Below are 25603 nucleotides of genomic sequence, written 5' to 3'. Positions count from 1 at the left end.
TAGAGAACTGTATATACAAATATATTTATATTTTCTCTCTTATCTCTAAAAGTATGTATTTTTATGTGCTTATAAATATATTGTATGTACACATATGTGTGTATATTTACTTGTACATGTATATAAGTATATATATGCACACATACATTGATACCTATATTGACACCTGTTTGTAAGACAAGGCAAATTCTTATCTCCTATACATAAATAGAAACCTAGATTATCTTCTCAGACGTCCTTCCTCACTCCCAGAGTGCAAATCCAGAATAAATTCATTGGAATGTATAGAACAACTAAAGTAAAATTGGCACAGGACGCAATTGCCCACTGATTGCAATGAAGTTATTCTCATTTGCGCTAGTATAAGAGAGATCAGAATTTGTCCCACCATTGATATGCATTACAGTAGATTCTCTTTGAAATGAAGTTGCACAGGTTAACCCAGACAGTAGTGACAACTAAAATGAGCATGAGCTTTCAATGAATTTTCAAAACAATTCTCAAATTTCTCTTTAAGCCAAATACCACTCACACTGTGGAAAGAGGTGAATGCACTTTCGAATCTGTCCTTCAGCATTTACTGGGTCCCTGTGAAAATTTTATGTGTGTTAGTGATGTACTAGTTTAGGATTATGCAAAAGTAGTCCAGAGAATAGGTAGAATTCCAGGTCACTTTGTAGCAGACTGAATAGAGTTGCTGTTAATCTTGTTTCTTCCTCTCTCCCATGTGCATTTAATATGCTGTGTTGCTGTGCCAGGCCTGTGATAGTGGAGATTCCCCATTTTGCTGCTCTGCGTGGGAAAGAGAGAGAGCTGGTGATCCTGCGCAGTGAGAACGGGGACAGCTGGAAGGAACATTTCTGTGAATACACTGAGGATGAACTGAATGAAATTTTGAATGGGATGGATGAAGGTATCCAGTGCGGTGTTTGTTTTCTCTGCTCCTGTATTATTATATCTGTAACTGGGGACAATAACATTTAACCATCTTTTCTGTTCCACACTTCATGTTTAGTCTACTCTAAGAGCTTCTGACACACTCCCCAGGTACTTTACTATAGTCACACTGGAGTACAATCATTTTTTTTTAGAACACTGCTAGCAGAAGCTTTATTTTCCTTGCTGTCTACTGAAGTAGACCGCACGTACTCATCATGAGTTGAAAATAGATGTTAAAGTTATCTATCATCCTGCTTCTTTTCTCAGTTTTAATAAAAAGCTCCCATAATAAATACGTTTCCAAAACAAGACAATTATCATACTAATCCTTTCCAAGTAGTTACAAGTGTGGGAGGAACCATCAGTCATGGGTACTCATTTACTGAGAGAACAGAATGGACTTGGGTTGTCTGGGACCTGCAGATCTTAGAATTAATTTTGATGGATTTTTTTTTTTCTTTTTAAATAAAAATATAAGTGAGCCAACTTGCGTATTTAAGGGTGAATGTTTACTCTGATACCTCTTTCATTTAAAATTCTGTGCCCAAGCTGTAGTATTAAGTGGAAAAGGCCTCAGACCAGTCCCCCCCTTAGCTTCTTTGCCTGCTAATGTTCTGAGCTTTAAGCTTCCTTCAGTTAATTGTTGAATGTGTGTATTCCTCTTTTGATTTCTTTGTTTTAGCTGAGCTTAAAATGTTGAGATATGTTTCATTTTACTTGTGTAAGCAGTAGTTAAACTGTGAAAAGCCGGGATTATGAAGATCTTGTTTTCTGACCATCTTCTCTTTTGCCTCAGTACTTGACACACCAGAAGAGCTTGAGAAGAAACGTATCTGCCGCATCATCACTCGTGACTTCCCTCAGTACTTTGCAGTGGTGTCCCGAATCAAACAGGACAGCAACCTCATTGGACCTGAGGGAGGTGTGCTGAGCAGCACTGTTGTACCCCAAGTGCAGGCAGTCTTCCCAGAAGGGGCTTTAACCAAACGAATTCGTGTTGGCCTCCAGGTACAAAGAAGCAATTAGAAGGATATAAATGTTGGGGTTTTTTCAGACTGTAAAGTCACCTTTTTGCAGCTTATTATGTTGTACATTGTTGCCTACAATGTGCTTATTAAAATCCATTGCAAAAATCAAAGTAAGTTATAAAGTTTTGGGTATTCCAGTTTATGCAGATTCTTGTCTTTTAGTTGTCTATATGATCTCAGAAGAAACACCAAACTGTTCACTACTAAAAGGGGAGGAGGTCCCCGCTTCCCCTCACCTCCATCCTTGCTTCCCGCAGAAGCTGTTGAATGGATCCACCATTTACCTTCGTCAGGTTTGATTGTTGAAATCTTCCATAAAAAGCTGAGTCGTGTACAAATCAGTTCAGAGTTTGTCCTCAGGAGAAAAGAAAAACAAACACAACAACAACAACAACAAAACAACAACAGGGGAATCATTTACTATTGGTAAAATGCATTAAATTGGTACTGACAAGAGCACTAGGAAAGGCAGTAGGAACAGAGGTGAGGAGTAAGAAACTGTTGAATAGAGGACTGCCCTCCTCTGTGACAGTCAGCCTGCAGATTTCATGGGAAACTATGCCATCTAATGGAACAGCTATAACATTTCTAGCAATATCCAGTTCCTCATATACTCTGTTTTCAAGTTACTATTCTTACTATTTTTTGCTTTGAAAAGGCTCAACCTATGCATACTGAGCTTATAAAGAAGATCTTGGGCAACAAGGCTACCTTCAGTCCTATAGTCACTCTGGAGCCCAGGAGGAGGAAGTTCCATAAACCCATCACAATGACAATTCCAGTCCCCAAGGCCTCCAGTGATGGGATCATGAATGGTTATGGAGGTGACACACCCACTTTAAGGTTACTATGCAGTATAACAGGTAGGTTGAAAGTTCTAAGGTTTCTCTTCCCACGTGTTTCTTGAAATGTTAAGTCATCGTGGGGTAAATATATGAAAACTCATTATACACGTGGAAAGTTTGGTGAAAGCTTGACTGACATGAGAGGCTGTAAAAATGCACAACTTCCTAATCAATTAATTTATGGCAGAAATACAATTTATTGTTTGGGCTAACGGGAGATGTTACAGAATCATACAGTTTGGGTGTTTGCATTTCTCACACACTTTCTGTCTCTTGAGTACCAACAAAGCTCTGCCCAACACAGTAATTGTGGTACAGACAAAAGGTGGCAGTGTGCTTCAGGGGAAAAATATTAGGGTCCAACTCTTCAGGTTTACTATAACTTCAAAGTGATTAATGCCATATGTAGTTTCATTCCAAAGGGAGTAATTAGCTGTGTGTGTTTATTCTGTTTAAAAGTTATCATCAAGCATCTCTGTCAATTTCCAAACTGATTTCAAAGATGATCCCAGTGTTTTAAGGTGCATTACACGCTGAGATGTGCTAGTGAGTCATTCCAAGCAGAGGTGCTTTTACAGTCTTGCTACAAAGGTGTTAATTAGCTGCTGAAATACCAGAGATGACATCTGCATAACAACCAAGTATCTGTATTTCCAAGAAAGTGAAACAATGCTTATTTAAATAGTCTCCTACACATAGAGCTATTTAAATAGATTATGTGAAAGTACAGTAAATCTGCACCCATGGTCCAGAAAACTTTAAAGCGGACCTTGGTTAAAAAAATGCTTCACCAAAAGGAGAAAGGACGTATTTCATGAACAATAGAGTTCCCCAATGGATACAACTTGGTCTAAGGTTTGCCTAAGGATTCTACTGCATGGTGCGATGACTATTGAACAAGTCAGCTGTATATGAGAGGAGAGACAAACATTCTGATTTAGTCCCGGTAGTTTACAGGCAGCTTTTCCCTTAATTCTTCTTATGCTTTCTAAGTATTTGTAAAGGCTATTAGAATTTCTGTTTTCTGATAGCTTAGTCTGATTTTAAGGTAACTAGAAATGAATTTGACATCCCTCACCAAAAGATGGAGCAATGGTGGATACTGAAAATGTCTAAGTCTCCATTATTCATTCTTGCATATCTGCATAGTGACTGACAGATTGTATCCTGTTTTCACTGGCATAGGCCAAACAGGAAGCTTGCAACAGTCAAAGTATGGCAAAACATTTTAACAGAATGATGGGAATCCAGAAGTCTGTCAATTGGACAGTGAGATATGGAGGAGCAAATTTGAACTTCAGGGGCTTCCAGGGAGCTTGTCAGACACATTTCAAAGAACACGCAAAAGAAATTTCATAGTTCCATATTTCCTGGAACCAGATTCTTTCTGAGGAATTCAGTTACAGAAATAATAAATTGTAGCTGTCCCTATCAGTAACTATATTCATTTCTCTGAACTGTATCTGGGCTAATTTTGCTACAGAGATGTGAAGAATATAGAAAAAAAAACCACCTTTCTTCTCCCAATATTTTATTTTCTTCCAGTATTTCTGAACCCGTGCTACAGAAATCACTGCCTGAAAATCATTTGTGTTAGAATATTTTTTCTTCTCATTGGAAACCCTTACAGCCTTATTAGCTTTAGTGGAATAATGTGGACCAAAGGAGAAAGTATATCTGGGATTATTATTGGTTGCATAGCAATCAGCAGTCCAGAAGAACATAAAATATTTCTGAGAAGCAAGAATATTGGAGTCTTTTTTGTTCTTTTAAAAATCACTGTAATTTCAGGAGGAACCACCCCTGCCCAGTGGGAAGACATCACTGGAACAACACCGCTGACATTTGTTAATGAATGTGTTTCCTTCACAACAAATGTGTCTGCCAGGTACCTATAAAAACAACATTATCAGTGTTACTTCAACGTGCATGTCCTTTTTCCTCTGTATTTTGTTTTAGTACTTCCTTTAAGCAATTTCAATTAGTATAGTTGAAGGTGCATAGATATGTTGACTGCGCCCTGAGTGGACTGGCCAGTTATTTTAGAAGCCCTGAGCCTCCTAGTCCAGGCAGGATGTGCGTGAGCTGTCAGCAATACAGTCCATATGAACCATAAGAAATTTGTGAATATGTCATTGTCATCTCAGTCAGCACCTGCCGTCATCCCAGAAACGAGTTAGTGACATGCTCTTTTCTTCTGAAATAGTAATCTGAGGGACAGGTCAATTTCCAGATAACCAGAGAAGTCTGGTTTCGTTTTGATTCTCTCTTCTCCCTCAGATGCAGAAACATGAAAATTTCCATGGAAATGGAAATGCCTTATTTGGATGCTTATTTATACACCTTATAAAAGATGCTCAGCATACTCAACAAATGAGAAATCAAGCAGAAAGCCCTGTAGGTGTAGCAAACTGTGATCGTGAAGATTCTCTTCCAACCATCTGTTCTTGTAATGAGATTCAGCTGCCGGCTTTCTGGTAGCTGACAAACAGAATGTCATTGTTTTTATTTTAGAAGAGTATGTTAGTTTTTACTGTGTCTGTGATTTTTACCAAAAAAATCTCTGTGACAGAGAATACATTTAGAGACCCAGAAAGTTTTAAATTTAGGGTTTGTAATCTTGCTTTGGAAGTATGAGTAGGCCCATGAAAAGCAATTAATTTCCTTCAGAGTAAACATTCAGCGGGCATAGCAGTTACTACAATTAGATGATTTAATTAAATATAATATACAACGTTATAATGAATTGAGCTCCTGCAATGCAATCTGCAGTGCAGCTGTAACAGTAGGAGAAATGACGTTTTATTTTTCTAGACTTCTCAATTCAGAACTGTCTTTCTTCCCATTAAGTTCAATGTTTTGCTTATTCATGTTTCCTGCGCTTCTCTTCAGTTAAGCACTTTTTTCATTAAAAACCACAAGAGGGAGATCTTAAACTGTTTTAGCTGTCATCTGCTGTAATCTGCAGTGTTCTAAAGGGAGAAAATAAAGGTTAATTTAAGATCTAGATTTGGAGACAGTGGGTTCAAAATCTGTAAAACTGTGAAGTCCCCAGCAGACTGCGCATGAAATACAGCCAGAGTGAGGGTGACACTTTATAGAACTACAGCTCATTAGAGAGCCTACTGGTGGATGTTTCCTAATCTCCCTGGTGGCATTACAATTGATTACAATTGCAGTGTTAGGTACCCTAATTTAGACATTTCAATGAGTTTTACATCTACTTTGTTATCCAGATGCATGTTCAACAGTATTTAACCCAAATATGATTCTAAATGCTGTTAAAGATAGAAAGGAAACTAGATTTTTCATGCATTTACAGTCAGAGAATTACCTTCTTTGCTGAGGGATGAGTTAACTTGAATTTCTTGACTTATGCCCTGGTCTAAAAGTAAATCTACCCTTTTTTTTTTTTTAGCCTTGAGCCCTGCTGTGAACCAGCTGGTACCCAAGTGTTTGCTACTTAGAATAATGTGTCTATGTCTAATTAAAATAGTAATACTGCAGATTTTTCCCCCCTGTTTGCAAGACAAAATTTTTCTAAGCTGTGCTTGAGAAACAGATTGCCTAAAATATATGTGAATTGAAATGCAAAGTCTGAGACATAGATGTTTTACATTAGCTGAACTGTGAGGCTTTTAGTGTTTTTTGTTGTTTTAATTTAGTGTCTGCTTTGGCTTTCTAGCCACTGGTGTACAGAAGAAAATGATTTGAGCATATGGTGATTTCTCAGAGGATGTAGCCTCTCCAGTTTGAGTCCAGAAGAGCATAGTTCTCCCACATGCTAAAAAAGTAAACTATAAATTATGTACCCAATGTGCTTTCTCTCTTCAAATGCCGTCAGGTTCTGGTTTTTAACCAGTGTGTTTGTTTGAAGTTCTAAACATAAGCACAGCACGATATTCTTTCTATTATTCAACTGCAGATGAGTAAGACCTTACCAGATAAGTAAGTGATACACTCACTGTAGATTGTATCTGAGGTGGCTTTGACCTATCATGTAAAATGAGTGGTGCATTTCTGCTTTTATGTTTGGGGATTAGAAAGTAAAATCATTAAAATTATAGATCATTACAAATTATTTTAAGTGAAAGTAAGTTGTTATCTTTACAAAAGAACAATTCAGTTGTCTTAAGAAAGGTATAAAGAAACTCTGCCTTTATTTGTTGTTGCTGGCAATGTTTTTCTGGACTGAATCGCCCAGAGAAAGGATAAAGCTCCTGTAGCTTTCAGTGAAGAGGGTCTTTTTTGACACAAGGAGACATGTAATGGAAGCTGAAGTTTAAGACATGAATTTCAGCATTCACATCTTCAGTAATGTTCTACATTCGATATTCATCTATTGTTTGAGGTTTGTAGTGATTTACATGCCCTAGCAGTGAGCATTTCTCACACTATGCAGAGGCAGTCACTCTTTCTAGCAGTATTTTGTCTGTTGCTTTGAATACTGTTATGTAATGTGTGACTTGTGGTTCGTATGTCACAGACTAGGAACCATTATTATGGAAGATGTGTACACACTGAAAAGAAAGATGTCATCAGTGAAACAGAAGTATAAAGTGAATCAGTGGAGGTTACAGCCTCTAGGAAGCAAGAGTAGTAGGAATCAGGTTTGGATGCACCTTCTTGGAGGACTTCCAAATATAATCACTTAAGCACAGAAATATATGTGTATGTATGTATCAGTGTCCTTCATTATGCATTAAAACAGCACAAAATCAAAGTTAAATGTTTCTGAATTCACCTAAGAGTCATTTGTGATTTTGAATACAGTGGGACATTGTGAACAAAATCAGTTATATTCATCTAGAAGACACTCAGTTTTTGATGTTGTTTGTAAGAAATATACTGCTAACCTCTAAGCTAGATGGTAGGAAAAAAGCAAAAGTTAGGGGGAAAGTATCTTAATATTTCAGCCATAAAAGATGGAGGTTCTAGAAGTAGAACAGACTGAAGCATTAGCAAGACATACTTAAAACCATTAAAAATCAGGAATGTATTTGGAAAATAACAATGGCTACAATTTGTGCAATGAGAGATCCTGTGGAGGGTTTTGTGTCTGGTATTTGGAATGTAAGTTCTGGCAGAAATGCTTTTGCAGTACATTTTGCTTCAAGTTCCTAAAGCAGAGGAGGGTTACCATCTTAAGCTGTTCATCCCAAATGATAAGTACTTCTCTTTTATTCTGATCTACACAAACAACTAACTGGACTAGTTACCACCTAATGCTGCCACAATGGAATAAGTATAATTTTGTTGCTTAAATCTTTCTGTGTTGATTACTCAACTCTTCATTTTATTTTACAGATTTTGGTTAATTGACTGCCGACAAACACAAGAATCTGTTACTTTTGCTTCTCAAGTGTATAGAGAGATTATCTGTGTCCCCTACATGGCCAAATTTGTGGTGTTTGCCAAATCACATGATCCCATTGAAGCACGGCTAAGATGTTTTTGCATGACAGACGACAAGGTGGATAAAACTCTAGAACAACAAGAAAATTTTGCTGAAGTTGCCAGAAGCCGGGATGTTGAGGTACTGGACATGAATCTTAAATTGTTTTCTGCATTTGCTAATGCTAATTTTTTTAAAGTTAGTATTTTCTGCCTCCTGTTTGGAACAAGGACTGAGAAATACAAGTGCTAACAAATACTCCTATGATACAGTGTCACCTGTCGTGGTAACATGCACGGGAGCACAGAGGTGCCAGATGTGACTGACCAAATGAATGGGCCATTACCAGCTTGCTAGTCCACAGGGCTAGCTGAAATCTATAGTCAGCTGTCTATATTTGGGCATTTGCATCTTCTTGGATCAGCCTAGATTGTGTTTCACTCATAAGGAAATCCAGTCATCAGGTTAGGCACTATCAGAAAGGGATTACATTTGGCAAAACCGCTTTCTTTGCTTTCTCCGTAGCATCATTGACATTTTAAGGAGGAATAAAGTATGTCCTCATAAAATAATCATTAAAAAAAAATTAATTAAGTGGAATAGTAAGCTAGATTCAAGGAGAGAGGAAGTAGGTTGGTTGAGTCTGTTCTCTGTTACAGACCTAAGACTTAAATAATGTATATAACAAAATTGCATTAAAAGAATTGTTTCTTAAGTAAGCTTTTTAAGGTGGACTTCTTAAACAGCTAGTTATACTTAGAAATTAGGCTCAGGTATGTTAGGAAGTGGTGTAATTACCTAAAGCTGGGCTTTACAATTTAGGCCAGCTGTTACAAATTCTTTCTTCTAGTGTTAGGGTCAGCATTTCCTTAAGTCAAAGATTCAGGGTCAGAGCGGCATCTTCCAACTACCTGTATGGAATCTACTTTTATGTGTGGAAACAACACCGGCCTAGTTGTGCAAGCAGGAGAAGGCATTTTGTGTGCCTTTTATTTTAAAAAAGTAGTCTCATGAGCCGACAGTGTGCCCGGGTGGCCAAGAAGGCCAAGGGCATACTGGCTTGCATCAAAAACAGTGTTACTAGCAGGAACAGGGAGGTAATTGTCCCCCTGTACTCAGCATTGGTGCGGCCGCACCTTGAGTACTGTGTTCAGTTTTGGGCCCCTCACTACAAGAAAGACATTGTGGCCCTGGACTGCATTCAGAGGAGGGCTATGAAGCTGGTGAGGGGTCTGGAGCACAGGCCTTACAAGGAGCGGCTGAGGGAGCTAGGATTGTTCAGCCTGGAGGAGGCTCAGGGGAGACCTTATTGCTCTCTATAACTTCCTGAAGGGAGGTTGTAGTGAGCTGGGAGTTGGCCTCTTCTCTCGTGTAATCAGTGATAGAACTAGAGAGAATGGTTTTAAGCTGCGTCAGGGGAGATTCAGGCTGGACATTAGGAAATATTACTTTTCAGAAAGAGTAGTCAGGCATTGGAATGCACTGCCCAGGGAGATGGTGGAGTCACCGACCATGGGAGTGTTCAAGAAACACTTGGATGTGGTGCTGAGGAATATGATTTAGCCTGGAAGTATTGGTAATGGTTGGACTAGATGATCTTCTAGGTCTTTTCCAACCTTGATAATTCTGTGATTCTGTACAAATTTTGCATAGGTTAGGGTTTATGCAAAACCTAAGACCTATAATAGTTACTTCAACAATGAGATGATAGATGTGAATTGACTTTTTGCCTCAGGTAGCTCAGTAGCCCTGAGTACATAGTGGTCATTTCTGTGATGATCCACATTGATTGCATAAGTAAGTTTTCATTAGCTCTGTAACAAGCTGCCAGGAGACTCAATTTCTCAGTTAGTTATTATTATAGGGTTTTGTGGGTTTTTTTGTTTTTTTTCTTTTTTTTTTTTTTCAGAGGCAATATCTAAGTAAAGGTGAGATTTCAGGTGGTGTTATTTGTTGAACAGTTATGCTTCCTGAAGCTGATACTAACAGGGTCTTGTGAAAATGGTAGACAGCAAAAACGATAGGTAAGAGCCAGCTGCCAGTAACTCCATAAATATGTATTAGTAACCGAAAAAGCAGTCAACAGCGTATTTGTTAACAAATATTAGAAGATTCATTTATTATCCTGAAAAGTGAAGGTTTTTCTAATGTGCAATCCAACAAACTGCCTGTTAAAATGCTGATTTGGTTTTATTTTCCTGACTCTTTCAGCTTCCTCAGAAAAAATAAGAAATTGAAAACACATTTACTGCATTCATGGCATATTTTTCTGCTTAGTATCATCTCTTTTTTCATGGCTGAACTCCACCTTTACAAAACAAGCGTTAGTTGTGCAGAGCAGCTAGATAAAATATAGGCTCATAAAACTGAATGACAAGGCTGAATTTCTGGAAAGTAATGATGAGGTATTGATGTACTGTCAGTTTGCAGGAAATGGCTCCAAAACTGTTAAAATGAGATTTAAACATGTGGAGGGGCCACACAAAGAGCAATCCAAAGACGTACTCAGCATCAATATATGGGCATTTTAGAGAGTTATTTGCTAGAGGCCTGATTTTCAAAAGCTCTTGGCTTTCACAAATCCAGTCAAAATGAATATGATCTACCAGTTCACAGTGACTTTGTGTGCTGCAACAGGCTTGCCAATAGATTAAACTCATAGGTTATAATTTAATTTAGAAAGTTCTTGCATTGTTTAGGAATGTGCTCAGAAATTTCATGATATTCAGACAGGTTTATCTTATTTTTCACATCTGGGACTGTTTGTTTGAGTGCTGAAGAAAAGGGTTCCTCATTGTCGCAAGCTCATATTAGCAAACTGTGCTAAAATTAGATCCAATTAAAAATACCAATAAAGTAGAAACTGAGAATTTGCACAGATTTATGACACTGAATGCATATCTGGCCATTTGGTGTCACACTAGTGTTACTGAATTGATGAAATATTCCAGTTAGAATTTAATAAAATGAAATGTGGTGACTGTACCTAACAATTAATAATCTGAAATGTGGTGACTGTACATAACAAACCTTGCAAATACTCTGACAGGTTGAGCCTTAGGAATTTAAGAAATTGATCTAAACAACTAACATAGAACTAGGCTGAAGTATCCTAACTTCAGGACTGTGATTGTTACCTTGTTTCTTGTTCATTTCCAATAGGTATTAGAAGGAAAACCCATCTATGTTGACTGTTTTGGCAATTTGGTACCACTGACTAAGAGTGGACAACATCATATATTCAGCTTTTTTGCCTTCAAAGAAAATAGACTTCCTCTATTTGTTAAGGTAATGTTATAATATGAACTATTGGTTATATATACATATATATAATTTCATTTTATTTTTGCCTAATTGGGAATTTGTGATAAGCTAACAGATTGAACAGTCCAGATTTCTCATAGTGGATTAAACGTTAACTTGAGTAGACAGAGCCTTCCAGATGCGTGGAAATAGGTACTTGAAGTTCCCTAAACTTTGGCTTTACAGACAATTGTCTGAGTCTCAGCTTTTGTGTGGCAGTAGTATTCTGTCAGACATTGAAATGGTAGCTCTGTGATACCTGCTCTCTACGTACAGTCTAAAGCTTTGACTGAGTTAGTCGTGTTTGATTTTCTGTCTTAGGGTTTGGTACATTGCAGAAGAAAAAAAGAAATTCCAAAGATGTAAGAATTGACAAAAATCTGTCCCACTTTGACTGTCACACTATGTGTATGTAAAAACAGTTGTGACTGGAAAGGGAGATGCAGTCGTTCTTTAGCTATGATACTCTCTTCAGTAGCAATAAAAAACCTGCTTGGAAGTTCTGTAAGAAAACAGTGGGTCTTTCTTAGGTATTTTACTGTGTTTTTGAGGACAAAGGAAAAGTGAATTAATTTTGAACCATCATTTAATTGTGTTCCTGTAGCACATAGTATGCTATACTGTTGTAAAATCTTTTACTCAAAGTCTACAAAACAAAAACTAAAACAACCAAACAAAAAGTTCAAACCAAATGAACCAATATTTTGGGTCCAGATACAAATGCCAGTGATGCAAAAACCACAGACCACAGAGTTCCTTTGCTTTCATGAGATCTGCAGGGAGCAGGTGTGAAGCCATGCTTCTGCCTCCTCTTTTGGACAGAGAGATTCAAGTGCCTTTTCCAGCAAACTGCGTTTTTCTTCTGCTGGCTCAGTCTGGCTGCAACAGAGTCATTAAGTAGAATAGTTTTAGAGAGATACGTTAGGAATGGAAACTTCAAAAAACTGGACAAAGTCAGCCCAATCCATCCTTAATTAAATCCACTCTGTGCTACTTAACAACTTCTAAACTCTCTCCTTCTGAGTAGCATTTTAAAGCTTGTTGTAGTTTACTACTCTATGGCAGCACATGTGGCTTTGTATCTAGTGTTTTCAGTCTGATAAAATAATGCACACTTATCTAGTTGTATCAGTTTTGTCAGCTTGGAAAACTGTATGAGGTAATGCTTTCTGCTTTTTCTCTTGCGACATTGTGTTTAATCCTCTTGACATTTCATATAAAAGGTAAAAGCACTTCACCATTCTCCTAAGTGCTGAGGTTGTTCCTGCTAACAGCTGTGAATCACATTTTTCTGATTCACTGCACAATTCAAAATATGATGTGCTGTAGTATCAGTTGCAGCTTGTAACAGTCACAGTGTATTCCAGCAAACTTCTTCACTGTAAGAACAAAATTCACCAGTGGATTTGAGAAAGCATGTTGCAGAATATAATGTTCAAGTGTAATCTCTTGCTGTTGTACAGCCCCTCAGCCAAAGAGCAGGCAAATGAACAAACTTAATATGTAACACCGAAATTCTGAGCAAAGACTTATTGCTGGTATCGGCACAAACATGGGGAAGATTGACTTGGTTTATTTAGTATTTTAGTAGAAAATAAATGAGTCTGTCTACCATGAAGTCTGGGGACTATTTCAGTGAACAGCAGGTATAAGTTATCACAGAAGCCTAACCATACCAGAATATCTTTGTTCTTTTAAGACAATGATAGACAGCTTTAACACAAATACATTTACATGTATATTTACAAATAAATAGGAGAAAAAACACACAGAATATATTATTCCTGTGTACATGAACTTTCTCTATCCTGTTTCTTCTGAATTATTTGAAGTGTTGTGAGCATTTCAAACCAGAAATTAATTCAAGTCAAACCAAAACTGTTAATTAATTTTCTGCATGTTTGTTCCACCAGGTGCGAGATACCACTCAAGAACCCTGTGGGCGATTATCATTCATGAAGGAGCCAAAATCCACAAGAGGTCTTGTTCATCAAGCCATATGTAATTTAAACATCACTTTACCTGTTTACACAAAGGTACTGTGAAATTATACTAGTATATTGTAATCAGCGTTGTATCATGACTGAAGCAGAAGTAAGAGGGCAAAATGCTGTTAAAGCTTTGTAATCATGTAATTTAAAGAAGAATAAAGACACGGTACAAGGGCTGTCAGTTTCTTGGTTCAAATGTTATGGCAGTGCCAGAAATATTTTCCTATATTTATTTTAACATCACGCTGATTTTGACACCAAATTTTCTTCTTACATCTCATCTGATCTAAGCTGTCAAGAACCTGCAGACAGGTCAGAGTACTGTTCACAGGATTGTATTCTTCAGAGTATTGTTATAACAGTTAGGAGATGAAAAGTCTATCGTAAGTTACCATTTATAAATAACAGGCTCTGGACCAGCTGAAATGACATTGAGTGCCTTTGGTTTCTGTTTGGTGGAGAACAGATACTAAGAAACACTTGTTTCTTTCTGAAAAGTTAGTTTATTGCCATCACGTGATAAGTAGGTTACTTTTTACTATTTGTCAGTTTAGGACCAGCCTGCTTTTTAGAAACATCTCAGACTGTCTGACCAAAATGGTGTTGGTGTTTTTTATTGTGTTTGCTTTCTCTGTATTTTTACCATGCAATATAATTGTATTATAGCTTTTTTGTATGATTTACAAATAATGTGGCTCAAGCTATTTTCAATTTAAATGAGTAACTTCTTAAACACTTGAAATATTTATTCACTTCAGCTTATAGGTGTGAATTCATGCATAAATGTCAAGTTTCAAGACAAATAAGCATCATTAAGTATAACGCCAAGAGGCACCTTTTTTTTGCATTCTGCTGGGTCCTATAGCACTTTGTTTCACATTGCCACTTTTCACCCATGAAATCCGTTGCATAAACTTACTGCATAGTCTTCTTCTAAATGCTAATGTTATCAGAAATGTTTACATGTTGCCAGAAGTATTTTTTTTTTCTTACCTTTCTAACAATTCTGCCCTTTGCCTGCTCTGTTTTCTGCTTTCTGCATGGCATTTTGGAACTGAAAGGATTCAGAATCAGATCAAGAACAAGAAGAAGAGGTAATGTTGCTATACTGGGTACATGTCATTGCTTGTGCTTACTGTTAAAATACAACTAATAGGTGCACCTTGGGAGATTAAATCTGTGTGGATCTTAAAAGCATCTTTCACAGTCACACTTTGGAATTTACCAAGTCTTACTTTCCCCAAATTAAAATTAAAGTTTTACACTGATTACACAAATGCTTGGTAGTACGTTTTCCCTTCAAAGAAATTTCTTAACTGAAGTATATAAAAATTATCCTTCTGAAGAGCATCATGTAGGTGGATTTATTTAGTGGATATTCTCCTCAACAACAACAACAACAAAAGTGGGATTAATTTTCTGTTAACTCTACATTAATAATGTAGAGTTGCTGTCAGACTTATCTGAGATAGTTAGAGCCAGAGGATGACTGATATAGCATACATTTTATTAATACGCCATATGTACAGATTGAACAGGCTTCTTCTAGTGGAGGCAGAGAGACAGACCTAAACACAACTATCTCCATCAGTCAGTTCTTTGTTGCGGGGAACCTGCAACCACATTGGAATTATATGCATTGCATGTATAACTGAAAGGGCTGTAGCTCAAGAATCTTGTCCATTTATAACATCAACAGACTGGATCTTACAGGTATATGAACTGGATAACAAGGTCTAGCACAGATTCATTGTTAACCCAGAAGTTACAAGGAAATTTACCCAAAGTAAAATGCATAGTCTTCTTTTTTAATGTAAACTCAATTGCATCTTAATGGAGAAATATGAGCAGCTGCCAGCTTTGCCAGCTGTGTTCTGGCAGTTACAAATGTTTCTTATGGTCTGACCCCGTCATGAATGAATAACATAAGGAAAAGCATCCCTACATTTTTAAGGATGTTCAGCTGTTGCAAACAAGAAGTGGCAGCACTGTAAGACTAGTCTGCTTCTGAAAGTCTTTCTATGCAATTAACTGCAGAACAGAGTTCAGAAGTTTTGTTGCATGGACTGCAGTTTTCTATTATAATTACGAAAAGTAAATATCAGTACTATTCTAGTGCTGAAATACAGGCACTGTCAAATGAAAACAAGCTCAGATTTTTAATAAATGCATTCAAGCAAGAGCTAAGTATTTTTGGAAAAACATTAATAGCTGTAGATCTGTAACTTCCTCGTTTCATCTAATACCTGTCTCCTATCAGAAGCTAATTGCCATTATATATATATTAGGAACAAAAAAATTTATTATCAGATGATCATTCAGTTTCATCTTGAAAGAATGAAACTAATTCTTTTAACCTCCATAATGCTGTTTATGGATTTCCAGTGAAGTCCCCAAATGTTGTTGTGACATAATTCCAGATTAATTGCAATGGACTTCAAGTAAGGAAAATTAAACTACCCTAAATGTGAAGTTTAAAGACATCAGCCTAAGTGATTACAAGACATGTATGACCACATATGTCGAACAGTGATTTACCTACATTCATTTTCCATTTCTGGAAAAACAAGAATTAGTAACATACTTTAGAAAATATATTGCATTTACATTTATTATGAATGCTTTTGAATGAAAGCAGGTATTTTCAACACTCAACTAAAGAATGGCTTGGAGGCTTTAGCCCCAGGTGTATCAGCACTACAGCAAAGCTTAGTTTTCAGTCGTACTATCACCACGAACGAGTCTTGTAGAGGAAACAAAGTGCTAAGCTAATACACTAAGTGTATTACTTCACTTCAGTATTACATCACTGGTGACTTTGTATACGTTTACTATATTGCGACCTTTACATCTTCCTTTTTTTTTTTTTTTTCCTTTTTTCTTTTTCTTCCCTTCCAGGTTGAGATGACTTCAGAAAAAAGTAAGAATTTCTTTTTACTTTTAAAAATATTATAATGTAGCTTGTATGAAAGACGGTAAAGAATACAGTTAAGCATGGAAGTGAGTTAAACTTTAACTGCTATTGCTAATAGCATCGATACATTTAAAACGTAACAGAAAGCAATATAATATCAAAGCAGATACCCAATTAAATGCATTTTAATGTGTAAATTAACAAGTAAGTCTATCTAGATACTTACTTTCCTTTGACATCCCTAGTGATCCTGCTATTGCTATTTTGCCTGTATGAATGCTCATCCTTCCATTCTCTTGTCCATTTGTTGATACACACTGTTACCATTTGAGATAAATGACAGTATCATTTTTAATGAAACACAATTAGTAATTTATTATATTAATATATTAGTAATATATTTCATTAAGCTTATGAAATATAAGCATGCAAAAAAGTGATACTGCCAAAAGTAATCAGGCTGTTTAACCCTCCCTTCCCACCCTTTACTGTGGTGAAATATATGACTGAAAGCTAAACTTGGTACAGCCCTTTGTATATACAGAATTAGGCCATTATTATTAGATACTGAGGGTGAGTCATTCACACTGCCAAAGATCTCTTTTAATGAAGACATAAATTAAACAAATCTATATTCAAATTGAAGAGCGTGTCTAATTAATTTTTCAAATGATTTGAGAAAACAGTGACTGTCTTGTTTGCAGTTTAAAGTGCAATTTCTTGCCTTTATTCTACTTTGCATTTTGCTGTTTGACATAGTATGTGCATGTTCTAATTAGAAAGACAACAGCACCAGGGTCACCAAGATCAAGTAGATAACCATTCTGCTATGACCTTCTTTTTTCTAAAGGTGAAATTCTTCAGCTAGAAAACAAAAAGACATCAGGCTGACAAAAACAGCTAACAGCCTGGTTGGAAATTGCACACATAATGATTTAAAACATTAGCAATATGTGATTTCTGCTCTACTTCATTAATATTTACAGCAGGAATTCCAGTTTTCTCAAGGTGGAAAGTGCATGCCACAGTACAAACTTGCAGAATGGAGTTTCAGTTACCCTAGGACTGTTGGGTCATTTCAAAGAAATGCAGATCATTAGGCATTGCCTATATTTTTATTTGCAACCCACATTCAATTTACTGTTTATTGGTTGTACAGGTTAAATAAATATTTCACCACAGTATATTTCATAATATACTTTCACGTATCTTTAATTTATAAGCTTATTTTTAAAGCTATTGTTTGTTTGTTTGTTTGTTTTTTTTAATTATTTATTTAACTGAAGCTACATACACAAGCATTTGCAACACCTTTGCTTTGCATGGAAATAACTTGCCTTACATAAACTGTATGTATGTGTCTAGCGTGACTGTCTGATTTTTGGTTGCCATACATTACATTGTTTTTTTAAAAAACTCTGAAATCACTTCTAAGTTGATTCACAGTTTTTTTCCTCTCTCCTTTTCTTCTGTCTTCTCCTTCCTCAGTCAATTCATTAGTTGTCAATGAGGATGTTCCAAGGAAAGGACCATGCCTCTTAAAACCAAATGATGTTTGTTTCATTGTTTAGGTGTGAAATCCCCTTTGATGAAATGCCGGTTTGCAGCTGATTCAGATATCAACATATTTGATCATATTTTAGATTACTGCAGAATTATTTATAGCTACTAATTTTGATCATTAACTAAAAAATAATAATAAACAAATAAAACATGTTAACTGAATGTTATTCTGACAGTTTGCTAACACTGGCTTTCTCTTAGAGGAAATCGACTTTCAATCAGTTCTAATACTTTCCCCCTCTTTTCTTGTTTATTTTTATTTGAACATTGATTTGTAACATCTGAACAATCTTGAGATGCCTCTCTTTGTGTAACTTCACTGTGTTTCTTCTGTTTTTAATTTTGAATTTTGTTGTTAGTGGTTGGTTTTATTTTATGCTTTTCTTTAATGGTGTCCTGATTTTGTTTGTTCCAGCTTTGGTAATGTATGTGTGGCTGTGCTATATTGGTAAAGTTAAGCAAGTTATTTCCTGCCATTTTCCTTTTCAGTTTTTGTTTTGTTTGGGTTTTGTTTTGTTTTTATTCCCGTTAGCTTTGCTTTGCTCTCGTACCCTCAAATCTTGTGGATCCACCATTCCCGGCCCATTTTGTAGATCTTCCTACCACTGCAACCAAAGACTGTCATTTTTAGTCCTGATTACGTTTTCCAATCTCTATTTTTGATTTCCATTTTACTTTCAATGTTTTTCATTCGCATCAAAGATGATGAGACAGAATCTACAGAAACATCTATCCTGAAAAGCCACCTGGTTAATGAAGTCCCTGTACTAGCCAGTCCAGACTTACTGTCTGAAGTTTCTGAGATGAAACAAGATTTGATCAAAATGACTGCCATCTTGACAACTGACCCTTCTGATAAATCAGGCTCTATTAAAGTGAAAGATCTTGGAAAAGCCACTGAAGAGGAGCCAGGAGAGCCTTTTGAGATAGTTGAAAGGGTGAAAGAAGACTTAGAAAAAGTGAATGAAATTCTTAGAGGTGGATCATATACTAGAGAAGAACGTGCTTTGCAAAAGACTCTTTCCAGACAGGAGTTTGTAGAAGAAGAGTGGGTCATTGTCAGTGATGAAGAAATTGAAGAGGCCAGAAGAAATGCTCCTGTAGAAGTCACTGAACCAATCTGTGTAGAAGTTAGAACAGACAAAGAGACAACAGAGATAGAAAAGAAAGACATGACAGGAATGGTAGATTACCTTACTGAGGATTTAAATAAATATGTTTCTCTTCATGAGGTACAGCCACAAGCTTTACAAGAAGACATAGTAGAAGAGAGATTTGAAGCTGTAGTAATAAGCAGGGACTCTGAAAAAGAAGGACGAGAGTCTCCACCAACTGAAACACAAAGCCCACAAGAACAACATAAGCCAGCCTTAGAAATTAAAAAGCCAGTCAGAACAAAGTTAAAAGACAAGCACAAACAAAAGGAAGGCAAGATGCACAGCAGTGAACAAAAACCAGGACTAGTGAAGACCAGTTCAGGTGAGCCTCCAAATGAGGAACATGGCTTAACACCAGGAGCTGCTCCTGAGGCTAAAGCTGTATCACCTGTCATAGAGGAAACTCCTATTGGCTCAATAAAAGATAAGGTTAAAGCCCTTCAGAAACGAGTGGAAGATGAACAAAAAATACGCTCAAAACTACCTGTCAGAATTCAAACAAGAGAAGCCACTGCTGAAAAGGCATCTAAAAAAACAGTACCCGTCAAAAAACCAGTTGCACACAAAGTACAGCCTCCTGTTTCACCTTCTTCTAAGACAGAAAGGCTTGAAGAGACCATGTCAGTTCGTGAGCTGATGAAAGCCTTCCAGTCAGGTCAAGACCCATCCAAGAATGTTTCTGGACTGTTTGAACACAAGTCTGTCAAACAAAAGCAACAACCCCCCGAGAAGGAAACAACACGAAGAAAAACAGTTTCTTCACAAAGTGAAACAAAGCGAGTATCAAGCCACAAGACAGACAAACAGAAGGACAAGCAGAGCACAGTTTTAAAAGCAGAGAAAGAGTCACAGCCAAAGAAAGGAAGAACGCAAGTGTCCACTGTTGATACTATCAAGAAAAGTGCAGGCAAAGACCAAGTAAAACAGCAGAGCAGCAAAAAAACAGCAGCTGAACGTCCCGCTCCAGTATTTGCTGAGGAAAGTACCAAAGATGCAGCAGTTGTAAAGGACAAGACTTCTGATGACCAAGGCGATACAGACTTTCAGATCAGCCCTGACAGGAAAACCTCAACAGATTTTTCCGATGTCATTAAAGAAGAACTTGAGGATAATGACAAATACCAACAATTCCGACATCTTTCAGTGACAGAGGAAGGTGAGATTAACTTGGAGCAAGTACTGACCAGTCCCTTCAACGTTGCTTTCCCTGCCGAGTATGTAAAAGATGGATTCCTTCCTGCTCTTTCTCTGCAAAGTGCTGCTTTTGATGGGAGCTCAGAGAGCCTTAAACATGAAGGCGTGGCTGATTCTCCAGGTAGCCTGCTTGATGGAACTCCTCAGATCAGTTCTGAGGAAAGTTACAAACACGAGGGTCTGGCAGAAACTCCAGAAACAAGCCCTGAAAGCCTGTCTTTCTCACCAAAGAAAACTGATGGGCAAATTGAAGAAGCAGAAGGAACAGCTAGAGTACACACAACAGCAGAAACATGTTCTCCGAAGGAACTCTCACCAAAGGAGAAGGAAAAAGGTATTACTGAGACTAGTGAGTCTCATTCTGACCATGTATCAGAAGAGCTTGTACCTACAGCCTCTGAAGAAGAGGCTGATAACCTTAAAGAAAGTAGCTCAGCTTCCACTATGAAAGATATTAGCAGGGATAAAGAATCCAGAACCACTTCACATTTAACTAAATCTTCTGAAACACATGACACTGCTTTAGAGAAAGAGAAAGATATAACCTGTGAACGCCGTGTGGTGGTTAGAAGTCCCCAAAAACTGGAACTTTCACTTGCTAGCCATGATAGTGAAAGCTTTAGCCCAGTTGCAGATGACTCTTTGGCTATAAGTCATAAAGACTCACTGGAAGCAAGCCCAGTGCTAGAAGATAATTCGTCACATAAAACGCCTGATTCTTTGGAGCCCAGTCCTATGAAAGAATCTCCTTGCCGTGATTCCCTTGAAAGTAGTCCTGTAGAACAAAAAGTGAAAGCTGGTATTTTGGGGCAGGGTCCTCTTCAGCCTGTTCTTGGCAAAGGAGAAACTTGCCCAGAGCTGGCAACAGTGCGCTCAAGGATTCTCCGTGACCCTGAGGGAAGTGCTGATGATGACAGTCTAGAGCAGACATCTCTCATGGAGAGTTCAGGGAAAAGCCCTCTTTCACCTGAAACTCCCAGTTCTGAAGAAATTAGCTATGAAATCACACCTAAAACAGCAGACTCACAGGCACTGTCAAATATACCAAAGTCAGCCGTGATCCCTGAAGTCAGTGAAGAACCAGAGGATGAATCAGAAAGTGAACCAAAGAAAAGATTTACCCCTGAAGAGGAGATGTTTAAAATGGTGACCAAAGTCAAAACGTTTGATGAATTAGAGCAAGAAGCAAAGCAGAAACGAGATTACAAAAAGGATTGTAAGCAAGATGAATATTCTCTAGTTGCTGAATCAGAAGTTGCATGTGAAACTGGAGAACCAAAGTCAAAACCTGTAGAAGAAAAAGATATACCCACAGTGGTGATGTCTTCAGCTGAATCTAGAAAAAGTTCTTCTTCAGAAAGTGAGCCAGAATTGACCCAGCTTAAAAAAGGAGCCGATTCAGGTCTCTTAATGGAACCTGTGATCAGAGTGCAACCACCTTCACCATTACCATCTAGTATCGACTCCAGTTCTAGCCCCGAAGAAGCAGGTTTTCAACCCATTAATTCAAAACAGTGTTCTTCCAGGATAGGTGCAGTCACAGCAGACCAGGATAAACCAGCAGAAGATGACAGAGATGAACCGTGTATCCTTGGAGGCAGCTGTAAGGCTTCCACGAGAAAATCAGGCATTTGTCATTCTGACGGTTGTGTATCAGCAGAAACTGAGGAATCAAAATGTGATAGTACAGATGATAGTGAGATGGTTAGTCCTAATGCCCCAGTGACAGAATGTGAGGGTACTCTGTGTCATTCCATTGGTGACTGTTCTCAGAAAGAAGTTCACATCGAGTCTTCACCGCTACACCAAGATGATACCAATGAAAACAGTATCAAAAGCACCGTTCTTTTAACACACACAGCTCTCACTGCTAAGGGAATGGTGTCTGAGAAAGTAGATGATGGTTCTTGTGAACATGGTACCACTGAGTTCTCTGTACCACAAGCCGGCAAACTGACTGAAGATGATTCCATTGAACAATCTGATTTTGCAAAAGTAGATGCAGATTTTAAAACACCTCAGAGAGATATTTGTGCTGAGGAACCCTTGTCAGAGTATTCATCCCTTGCCACTGAAACAGTGGAACATGAAAGTTATATAATGGATGCTGCTGAAAGTAGAGCTCCTCATATAGTAAGCCCTTATGAAAACGTATCTTCTGAACATTTTTTTACTGATGGTGGTGAAAGTAAGGCAGGCACTGGTCAAAGCCTGCTATCTAGGGAAGACTATTCTGTTGAGGAAACAAAAGAACAGAGTGGCAAAGCTTTGCTTAGTAGAGGCACAGGTAGTGAGTATCAGTCTTCGGAGGAAGTACATATGGAAACAGAACTTAAAACAGAGGACATATTTCAGATAATCTCACCAGGGTCTTCAACATCAGATTCCACAAAGTTAGCTGAATCTGCCCTTAAGGATATAGGACAAGAAACAGAGAAATTTATCAGTCAAGTTGTTATTACCAAAACTGACATAGATTCTGACACGTGGAGTGACATACGTGAAGATGATGAAGCTTTTGAAGCTCGGGTAAAAGAAGAGGAACAAAAGATATTTGGGTTGATGGTAGACAGGCGATCGCAAGGCACAACACCTGATACAACACCAGCCAGAACACCCACTGAAGAAGGGACACCACTTAGTGAACAAAATCCTTTTCTTTTTCAGGAAGGAAAGTTGTTTGAAATGACTAGAAGTGGAGCTATTGACATGACCAAAAGAAACTATCCAGATGAAAGTTTTCATTTCTTCCAAATGGGGCAGCAGCCTCAGGAAGAAGTTTCTTTATGTGAGGAAATGAAGGAAGCAGCAGAGGCAGAATCTTCTAAGCTGGAGAGCTCAACAGATCCATTTCCACTTTCAGAATCAGAGGACCTGGATATACAAGGAAAAGATACACTGAATCGTTCGCCCTCTCCATCTGAGCCTTGTGATAAATCAGAAGAAATGACTGGTGAAGGTGTCAGCATAGGCACTGCAAAAGCAGAGCTTAAATCCAGAATTCCAATTAAAATGGGTATTTCAGCTTCTTCAAAATCACCAAAGAACGAAACTGCTGCCTCTGAAGCTGAATCCCTCTTCGTAGTGGAGACTGACATAGTTGATAGCAGTCAGGTGCCTTTCCCCATCTCTCCTGAGCAGTCCATGGTAGAAGATGAGTTAGAATTTTCCAAAGTCACTAGATTTGTTTGTTCTGAAAAGGATGATGAGTCCCCGGACTCCTCACCAGAGGAACAGAGATCTGTGATAGAAATCCCTACTGCTTTAATGGAGAGAGTGCCTTCTTGTGAAAGCAAATCCAAAATCCCTGTAAGAACAGCTGCTGCTGCATCACAATCGTTGCAACAATCAGAAAATGAGAACCTTCCCACTGATGGCTTCCTAGACAGTCTGCAGTGCGAAGGAAAAGATGACCAAGCAAAACCAAAGTCTAAAATTCCTGTCAAATCAGCTTTCCAAAGAGCTGAACAACAATACACATCCATAGACACATCTGTCCACAAGCTAGAGTCATCCAAAGCTCTTGACATGACAAGCAAACTACCTACAAAACAAGACAGCCGAAGTAAATCTGAATCTGATGCAAGTATTGCCATGGACCCAAAGACCAAACGTTCTATAAAAGCTAGGAGTTATGCAGAGGCAGAAGCAGAGTCCTTGGAGAGGGAGAGAGAGTTAGAGGTCGAGCTAGACTCAGATGAGGCAACAACAGCAAGACCCAAGGTATTTTCATCACGGGTACCAGTTAAAAGCAGGAGCACTACAGCCTCCCACAGTGCTTTTAGTCCTACAAAAGAAAGTAAGGAACATTTTTTTGACATGTATAAAAACTCCATAGAATTCTTTGAAGAAATTAGTGATGAAGCTTCTAAGTTAGTGGAAAGACTTACACAATCAGAAAGAGAACAAGAATTAGTTTCAGATGATGAAAGCAGTAGTGCCCTAGAAGTTTCAGTTATTGAAAACGTGCCATCCATTGAGACTCAGCAGTCAGTTCCTGAAGACATCTTTGACACCAGACCTATTTGGGATGAGTCTGTAGAGACTCAGATTGAACGTATACCTGATGACAATATCCATGACCATACTGAAGGTATTTGCCAACGACTGGGATTCCCTGTGCGACGCATGTCATAAATGAAATTTTTTTTTTTTTTTTTTTCTTTGGTGTGTGTGTGTGTGTGTCTGTAAGTTTGTACAAATGTGTGTATAAAGTATGTGGCATTTTCTTTTAAGCTTTTGATGTTTAGTTGTGCTTTTGTTTGTTTGTTTTACCCCTATTAGCTGTGTTTGTTATTTTGTATTGTGTCTGTATTTTTCTTGTTTGTGAAATAATCTCAAGATTGCAAGTCATGAATGCTTATGGGAAGTGTTATTTTAACAAATAAAAACACTTCAAAAGACACATATTTACCATTAAACCAACATTTTGGTCACATATACTTTGACTTTTGGCTTTCCCTGGCTCTATTCTGACCTTCTGTTATTAATAATGAAAATTCAGGCATTGATTGAAACTAGGATGACAAATCCACTTTCTTTTGGATTTTTACCCAAAGAAATCTAGGGAAATTTAGAATAATCAAGATTTTCTTGTTTTATTTTTGACCCACTCTCATGGAAATTCTGCGTGTTATTAATAACTTTAGTACAAGTTGTCAGGAGTTCGGTTTTTTACTTGTACTGCCGTTGGGTAGTCGTGATAGAAATCCAGTAGCTAAAATGAAAAGTGCATATTTCATTAAGTTATTTTCTGAATGTGGTATTTTGAGATCCACGAGTGTGTTCAGGGAAAATCAAAACTCAAATTCTGGCATCCTCAAAGTAGCTTTGAGAATGGGAGAAACAGTCAAATGCCACCGCTACTGAAATACAGGCTGGTGATTAAGCATTTGATTTTTCCTTGCCTTCATTTTAAGTATTTGTATTCCTGTCTATTTGAAAGAGTCAAAGACATTTAAGTAAGTAATTTACAAACACAAACCATAGTATGAAATGTTAAGTGGACACTTTGAACAGATTTTTCCTTGCCACACACACACAAAAAGAAACCAACCAAAAAACAAAAAACAAACACCACCACAATTCGAAGCACCAGTCCAGATGAATTTTCCAGCCTTGGCATTTACTAAGGAGGCATGGAATATGCTGACCTAGTTAAAGTCTTCAACTTAAGTGTTAGAATAAAATGCTTGGATAAAAATAGGTGCAGTAGGTATTTCAATCCTTATTTTTTACATGGAAGTCTGATTTTCAAATAAAAATATCTAGATA

The 25603-nt window shown here is 37.6% G+C and overlaps 1 protein-coding gene and 1 long non-coding RNA gene across 55 annotated transcripts in view; one reads left to right on the top strand and one right to left on the bottom strand.

The window, feature by feature from the left end:
* LOC107313592 (uncharacterized) overlaps positions 1-25603 on the bottom strand; it is a 79215-nt gene that overhangs the window by 17720 nt on the left and 35892 nt on the right. Inside the window, exons 2-4 of one of the 5 annotated variants that reach the window (XR_014945929.1) lie at positions 16642-16732; positions 14495-14555; positions 12192-12389 (exon numbers count right to left, since the gene is read on the bottom strand). This is a non-coding gene — a long non-coding RNA (uncharacterized LOC107313592). Of the gene's footprint in view, positions 1-1334; positions 2323-12191; positions 12390-14494; positions 14556-16641; positions 16733-25603 lie in introns of those variants that run through there. The other 4 variants (XR_014945928.1, XR_014945931.1, XR_014945932.1 and 1 more) reach the window with 4 other exon arrangements.
* ANK2 (ankyrin 2) overlaps positions 1-25603 on the top strand; it is a 315505-nt gene that overhangs the window by 274348 nt on the left and 15554 nt on the right. For 39 of the 50 annotated variants that reach the window (XM_085546969.1, XM_085546992.1, XM_085546991.1 and 36 more), the window contains 10 exons: positions 759-913; positions 1736-1947; positions 2626-2830; positions 4604-4700; positions 8120-8348; positions 11370-11495; positions 13424-13546; positions 14563-14595; positions 16400-16421; positions 18681-24422. In XM_085546969.1, the coding sequence (XP_085403095.1) occupies positions 759-913; positions 1736-1947; positions 2626-2830; positions 4604-4700; positions 8120-8348; positions 11370-11495; positions 13424-13546; positions 14563-14595; positions 16400-16421; positions 18681-24422 (6944 nt within the window). The remainder of the gene's footprint in view (positions 1-758; positions 914-1735; positions 1948-2625; positions 2831-4603; positions 4701-8119; positions 8349-11369; positions 11496-13423; positions 13547-14562; positions 14596-16399; positions 16422-18680; positions 24423-25603) is intronic. The other 11 variants (XM_085547004.1, XM_085547003.1, XM_085547002.1 and 8 more) reach the window with 2 other exon arrangements.

This window comes from Coturnix japonica, chromosome 4 (genome assembly GCF_054131305.1).
Source record: "Coturnix japonica strain WE chromosome 4, WE-NBRP24, whole genome shotgun sequence".
Lineage (NCBI taxonomy): Eukaryota > Metazoa > Chordata > Aves > Galliformes > Phasianidae > Coturnix > Coturnix japonica.
This window is presented reverse-complemented; position numbering and strand designations above follow the sequence as displayed.